Raw genomic sequence first — 7,500 nt, 5'->3', positions numbered from 1 at the left:
CCATCTACCCATTCATCCATCTACACATCCACCCATCCATTTACTCATCCATCCATCCATCCATCCATCCATCCACCCATCCACCCATTCATCCATCTACACATCCATCCATCCATCCATCTACCCGTTCATCCATCCACCCATCCATCCATCCATGAATCCACCCATCCATTCTTCATCCACTTAGTCAAGCAACTTCTAGACTGAACAACAAAGTCATGATGAGTGTCTTCTAAATACCCTTCTTCCTAAATGCCATTTCAAAACCACTGGGCTTTACTTAAACTGATCAAGCCTGGGAGACATTTCAGCTGGAGGAAACCATGTTCTACTCTCTAGGTTTAACACTGGACTCTATGAGCTTGGGTAACTCTCTGTACCTCTGAAGAGAGTGAATTATCTATCCCTTGATTATTGTAAATGTTAAGTGGGCTGGCCCACGAATGGGCCTCTATCCATGTTAGCTGTGCCTAGGTACCACTCTCTAATTACCACTCAGCTCAGCCTTTGCGTTGCATTTTCTTGGGTCTAGCCTTAGTCCCAGTCTGGTTCTGCCTGCTTCCCTGCCGAGTGCTTTACCATCCACGGTGAGGTTGATGGTCTTCTCCCCGGTGAAGGTATCATCAGTGATGGAAATCTCCACTTCATAGGTTCCCTCATCCGCCAGCTGCAGGTCGCTGAGAAGCAAGGAGCCATTTTCAAAGAGCCGGATACGGTCTCGATAGTCAGGCCGCAGAGTGCCAATGACCTCTGTGCCTATAGACTGCACCACGGTCACTGGCTTGTCACGCTTCAGCTGCCACTTCACCACGGGCTTGTCGCTGCTGGTGCTACTGTACTGCACGGAAAGCAGGGCCGACTTCCCCACTGTGCCGTGGATCAGACGTACTGGGCTGGTGATGTTCACCCCCTCCAGGGGGACTGTAAACAGAGGCCCATTGGGGAAGAGGGCAGTGTCAGGCCCTCAGCTCCATAGCCCCTTTCCACCTTTAAGCCCTGTGATCTTCCTCACACCTTCAGACCCCTAACTTACTGCCGGTCCTGGCTTCTCACCCATCAGTGCCATCTCCTCTCCTATGGAAGTTCTTTGCTCCCTCTCCTCCTTCTTTCTTTCCTCATAGCCATCCTGGATCTTCTACGGTTTTGCCTCTCTTGCATTTTCTTCATTGCCTGTCTTTTGCACTTATACACAGTCTACATGTTCCTTCATAGAAATATTTATTGAACATCCTATGAGTTAAGTTTGATATGGAAGTAGTATGGCAGGAAATAGAGAAAACATGGGATGTTAGATTCACAAAGAAAGAGGAATATGAACTATGACAGGAAGAGGAAGCCCAGAGTCCCCAAACACACAGGTACTTCCTAGGCACACCAAGAATCACTCTGCCCTTACCCCAGGTATAACTGCATCTTACCAGGAGGACTCAATAGAAAACAGTTCTGTAACTAGAAAGGACTTTCTAGGGATTCACCTAAATCCCAGCCCCATTTGTATTCTCTACAGAAGAAGAATTTGAATGGAGAGAATAAAGAATTTGGAACCTTAAGGCCTTCCCAGTTGGGGGTCTATTCCTTATTGGCTGGGTACATTTAGAACAATCTTTCTAAGCCCCATTCTTCTTGTTTATATAATAAAAATAGTGTCCATAAACCAGGCCCTAAATTATTATCCTATCTCTTTGGAAGTAGAGGCAGGAGGATCAGAAATCCAAGATCATGACTACACAGTAAGCTGAAACATGAGGCCAGCCTAGGACACATGAGACCCTGTCAAAAGGGGGTTGGGGGAGAAAACTAGGAAAGCAAGGCTGTGCTCTTCCATCTCTTCTTTTACTTGTACTAGATGGTCCTGACCAAAACCAAGAGCTAAGTGAGCTAAAAGGTTGGTTATGGTAAACAACTTTTATTTAAACAGCTTTTATTTGCTAAACGCATTCAATTCACTTTAAAGAGAAGGTGCTTTGTTAAGTATGAGCTCCTTCCTGTACAAGGTCAAGGAAAGACCACTTTCCCAACTCTCCATGGCTCAGTTTTTTTCTTTGTACAATAAAGAAGTTAGGTAGACCAAATGATCGCTAAGCAATTTTCAAATCTCACGTTCTACCATCATCCGCCAGATATCCCCAAACCTCAAGAGATGGCCTGAAGATTCAAACTGTTATAGGTGGGATTAGCTGAATACCACTTCTTGGAGGAAGGAAGTCTTAAATTGAGAAAGTTAGAATGGTCAAAGACTGAGTTCGAGGCCAGCCTGGTCTACAAAGTGAGGTCCAGGACATCCAGGGTTATACAGAGAAACCCTGTCTCAAAAAAACAAAAAAACAACAAACAAACAAACAAACAGAATGGTCAAAGATAATAACTATTTGGAAACTTGTTCTTTTGTCCCATCTTGTCTGTCTTTCTTTCTTTCTTTCTTTCTTCCTTTCTTTCTTCCTTTCTTCCTTCCTTCCTTCCTTCCTTCCTTCCTTCCTTCCTTCCTTCCTTTCCTTCCTTCCTTCCTTCCTTCCTTCCTTCCTTCCTTCCTTCCTTCCTTCCTTCCTTCCTTCCTTGTTTCCTTCCTTCCTTCCTTGTTTCCTTCCTTCCTTTCTTGTTTGTTTGTTTGTTTGTTTGTTTTGTTTTGAGACAGGGTTTCTGTATATAGCCCTGGCTATCCTGGACCTCACTTTGTAGACCAGGCTGGCCTTAAACTCAGAAATCCGCCTGCCTCTGCCTCCCAATACTGGGGTTAAAGGAGTGCCCCCATCTTGTCTTGATAGTCTTGCTATGCTGTCCAGGCTGACCTCTATCTCACAATCCTCCTGTATCTACCTCCAGAGTACTGGGATGACAGAAGTATGCCTAAACACCCAGTTCATAAGTGTTGTCATATTGATTTTGGAGACAAATTCTCAGGTATCCAAGACTGTTCTCAAACTGGCTATATAGCCAAGAATGGTCTTGAGTTTATGATTTTCCTGCCTCTACCTTCCGAGTCCTGAGATTGTACATGTGTCACCACTCAGAGTTTATGCAGTGCTTAGGATAGTCCTAGGGCTTCATGCATACTACGCAAGTACATTTTCAATTGAGTTACATTCCAGCACCTCAAACATTACTTTTAAAGACTTATTTTTATTTTATGTGAATGAGTGTTTTGCCTGAATGGATGTATGCACACCACATGTGTGCCTGGTGCCCAGGGAGGAAAGAAGAGGGTGTCAAGGTCTGTGGGAATGAAGTTACGGATAGTGTTACCTTTCCATAGGTGCTGGGAATTGAACCTGGGTCCTCTGCAAGAACAAGTGCTCATAACTGCTGAGCCATCTCTCCGGCCTTAAAGGTTATCCTTTCCTTTGTTTTCTAATTATCTGTATATATGTGTGTCTATGCGAATGCACATTATATGAGTATGGGTGCCTGTGGAGGCCAGAGAGATATTGGATTATTTGGGATAGAAGTCAGAGGCTCTTGTGAGTCACTTGGCTTGAGTGCTGGAAACTGAACTCAGGTCTTTTGGGAAATCAAGAAGTGCTCTTAACTGCTGAGCCTTCTCAAACTTTTTTTTTTTTTTTTTTTTTTTTTTTTTTACTATGCAACTCTAGCTGGCCTGCAACTTGCTATATATACCAGGCCAACACACCTGCCTCTGCCTCCAAAGTGCTGTGGTTAAATGCATTTCACATCGTTCTTGGCCTCATCTCAAGCACTTTTTAAAGCAAAGTATTTTTGTTTTTCTAAAAATCTTACATAAAAATGGAAATAAGTGAAAGGTGGTCCATCTACCTTATTTGCTTTGGCAGAAGAGATGATGGGCTCCTGCGTTCTCTCCTCCCCACTAACTGAGAGAAGCTACTCATTTCTATGGTCCTGTGTATCAGACTGATATCCACTTGGCCAGACGTTCTGTAACGTTTCTCTCAACGTTCAGTATTGCCATGTTTTAAATGGGGTTACATGTCTAACACCTACTAGGTTCCATTCTCACCTAGACTTAGAAAAGCAAGTCTAGCAATTTCAAATTTCCCTGAGCAGACAAAGGAGCTTGCTGTGTATGACTTGGTGATGTTCAAATAGTGAGGAGGGATTCACTCACTTCTCAGAACTCGGTCTGAAATTGTAGGATCAGTACATGTTAGTGCTATGTGTGGAGTTCCTCAGAGGCAAGCAAACTGGAGTCAGGAAGGGCTGGAGAGGGGCAGCCCTGGTTAATTTGCTTACTGCTCTCACAAAGGACCCAAGTTTAGGTCCCAGCACCCACATCAGGCGGCTCTCAAGTACTCGTAACCCCAGCTCCAGGGGATCTGATGTCCTCTGTTAACACTTAATACATACATGCACATATGTAACACATACATATAAAAAAATAAAATAAATATTTTAAAAGTTTGAGGGGTTGGAGAGATGGCTCGGCAGTTGACGGCTCTGCCAGAAGACCCGAGGTTCAATCTCCAGCACCCAAATGGCAGCTTACATGTTTCTATAACTCCAGTTTCGGTTCCAACGTCCCACAGATGCACAGGTAAAACAACCAATGCACACAGAATAAAAATAAATTAATCATTACAAAATAAAAAATTTGAATAACAGCCCTGCTGTGGTTTGAATGTGTTTGGTCCCTCCAGTGTTTGTGTGTTGTTAAGCCTTTTTCCCCAAGGTGGTGTTAATAGGAAAGAGTGGAGTAGCTTAGCTCTCTGGGAGCAACATCCTTGGAGGGAATTAGGAAAGTTATTGTGTTAATTCTCCAGAAATTAAATTGTTATAGAATGAGCCTAAGCTCTCTCTACCCGTGTCAGCTTGCCGTTTTACTGATCTCTCTTCTCATAGGCATTCTTTGATGCCATCTATTGTACCATGATAGGACAAAGTTGAGGGTATTTTCCAGAGCTGGTGTTATATCGTTTGGAAGTTCTACCTGTAAAACTATGAGCTAAATAAACTTCAATTCCTTAGAAACAGTTCAGCCATGCAGTGAAACTGCATTTCATTATAGAAATGCAGAACTGACTAATACAGATCTCAGGCACCAAATTCTGAGGCTTCTCATTTCCTTCTACCAGCAATATTCCTGGATCTTGGACAAGTAGGAGGTATTAATAACCTTTATCTCTCCTGTAATCGCTGATCTCTTTCTCTTGGGCTTCCCTGGGTTGTCTCCTCTTCGAATCCAAGCTTTCTAGTAGCCATTTCTGGTGATCTTTCTCCCTTAATTTTGCCTTTTTAAAAAAATATATAAATCAATTTAGATTAAATTGTGGATAAAACCATGGAGAAGACAAAGCCTTTGACTGCCTCCTAATTTGCCCTAGCTCAGGAGGCTGCCCTCCTTATGTTGTGAACATGGTTATGCCCACAAGCAGAAGGGATGCAAGCTTACACTCATTGTAAGACGATGGCGCCATCTTTCTTAGACTCTGATGACAAGAACATTTTTGCTAAGCATGAACAGTTGCCTAGAAACTGGAAAGAATCTAAGTTTGGGTTTCATAACTTTCAGGAGACACAGAGAACTGGGACAGGAGCCAAAGCAGGACACAGAAATGAGGAAATGGCTAACACCTCAGGCTCAGAGTGGTAATAAAAGGGAGGATTATTCAACCTGGAGAAGCAATTAGCGTAATCATTGTCTCTGAGGCGTCATTGTGTAGAAAGTCTTTGTTCCCACCATAGGCAAAACAAAAGGAATGTACCATGTCTACAAGATGTTCCTATCTAACTAAACAATGCCCTGGTGTATGGGTCAGTAGCTTCTACTCAAGGAGGATTTGACCTCCCGTGACACTGAGGAAATGCAAACTTCAAGAGAGTGCCCAAGGACCTGTGCTTTCTTTATGCCCCATCCCTTTAAAAGAATCACCTCTACTGGTTTTCATACCTTTATGGGACAAAGTCTTCATTTTGCCTTAAAGTCACCTTTCAAAAGCATCAGTGGGTTGGTGCCAAACTCATGCTGTAGGACTTGCCTCTCTTCACCGTACCCATGGTCTCTAGCGCTAGAGACCACACTTGTACCCTATTTTATTTGAAGCAAGTTTTGTTTGCTTAGGTCTATCTCCTTCCATTCATTTGACCAACATAGATGCCTTTTCCTGGGCTTTTCCCAAATGTATTACTTCTATTTTGAAATGTGGTCACCACACCCCTTATACAATAATCCAAGGGCAGCAAGAGCTTGTCCTTTGAAAGGAAGAATATTTTGTTTTCTGCTTTTGGTCTTTAACATCTTCCTTCCTATTTGATAATGATCCTGAGATGATCTTGAGGTAGGCAAGATAGATAAGCACAGAGGAAAAAGAGACAAGCTGTATGGTGCTTGAATGCTGATGTAACCATAGGGCTACATTACAGAAGACACCACAGGATTGCTCAGTTAGAAAACGTAAACTTTACCCAGAACCACATAGCATCACCTGGGGTCAGCAAGACCAACAAAAATAACTATCGTCTTTCCTTTAATTCAGTCTTATGACATATCTTTAGCAAACCCTATTTCAAAACATTAATAATAGCAAAATAATAATAATTATTAATAATAATTTGACCTATAATACACTACTATTCAAATCTCAGGAGACTTCCTTTCTTATTGTTATCAAGACAAATCAATCAACAGAGTAGACTAGAGAAGACTTGCATATGATGACCCACTTTATGGCAAAGGTGACCATAGTGTAGCAAGGAGAGGTTTGTTGTCCTTGTACTGCAGGACCACTGGTTCCGAGTTGCTTCCCCCCCCCTGCCCTTCTCAAAGGTGCCCCTCCCTCTCTAACGCTTTTGCACTATTATACTCCTCTCTTTTGCCACGCATTCCCAATTCTGAAAGAGAAGTCCTGGTGCAACTGTCCTGCTAGGAATGAAGGTACTCTAAAGAGACACTCTGCTGTCCCTATGACCATCAGATATTGAAACAATGGTCTCCAAGGAACTGGAGTGCCTCAGGAACCTTACGATCGGAGAAGGAAAGGTTAAAGCCTGATGCCAGCCAGGGGGAAGAGTTCCTGTAGGTCTGACTTGTCAACCATCTTGCTCAAACAATGATGGGTCAGGACCACATCCTGTTGACCAGGACTGTTTAGTTTTATATATACCTCTTGTTCTCTGTATAAACCTAAACTTCATGTCTGTACCCCAAAGCCTGACTTGTAGGAGGGGTCACTGGGCTTTTTTCTGTTCCTCTTCCCTATGTGGCTATACTGGATATCCTTTCTCTGCTTCTTACTATTATTTGTTTTCTTCTTCTTTTTACATTTGTTTACTTGCTTGTTTGTGGAGGGCACCATATGTGTCCTAATGCACACTTCAGTTCTCTCCGCCCATTATGTATGTGCCTGGGATCACTGTTAGACTGTGAGACTTGGCAACAAGTACCTACTGACTGAATCACCTCACCAAGCCCTCACTGTCTTTTTAATTGGCCCGTAGAGGAAAAGTGTCTGAGCCTAGCTTTTTAGAGTTGCCAGGGCCAAGTCTCTGACTCTAACAGTTCTGGTAACATTATCTAATGGTTAGGTCCTGCTA

At 43.0% G+C, this 7,500-nt stretch overlaps 1 protein-coding gene across 2 annotated transcripts in view; it reads right to left on the bottom strand.

Moving 5' to 3' along the window:
• Hepacam (hepatic and glial cell adhesion molecule) overlaps nucleotides 1-7,500 on the bottom strand; it is a 19,746-nt gene that overhangs the window by 6,262 nt on the left and 5,984 nt on the right. For both annotated transcript variants that reach the window (XM_021172818.2, XM_029481182.2), the window contains exon 2: nucleotides 580-921. In XM_021172818.2, the coding sequence (XP_021028477.1) occupies nucleotides 580-921 (342 nt within the window). The remainder of the gene's footprint in view (nucleotides 1-579; nucleotides 922-7,500) is intronic.

Source organism: Mus caroli, unplaced genomic scaffold, assembly GCF_978045245.1.
Source record: "Mus caroli unplaced genomic scaffold, Mus_caroli_1 scaffold_11, whole genome shotgun sequence".
Classification (NCBI taxonomy): Eukaryota; Metazoa; Chordata; class Mammalia; order Rodentia; family Muridae; genus Mus; species Mus caroli.
The sequence above is the reverse complement of the archived record's forward strand: the minus strand, read 5'-3'. Positions and strand labels throughout refer to the sequence as shown.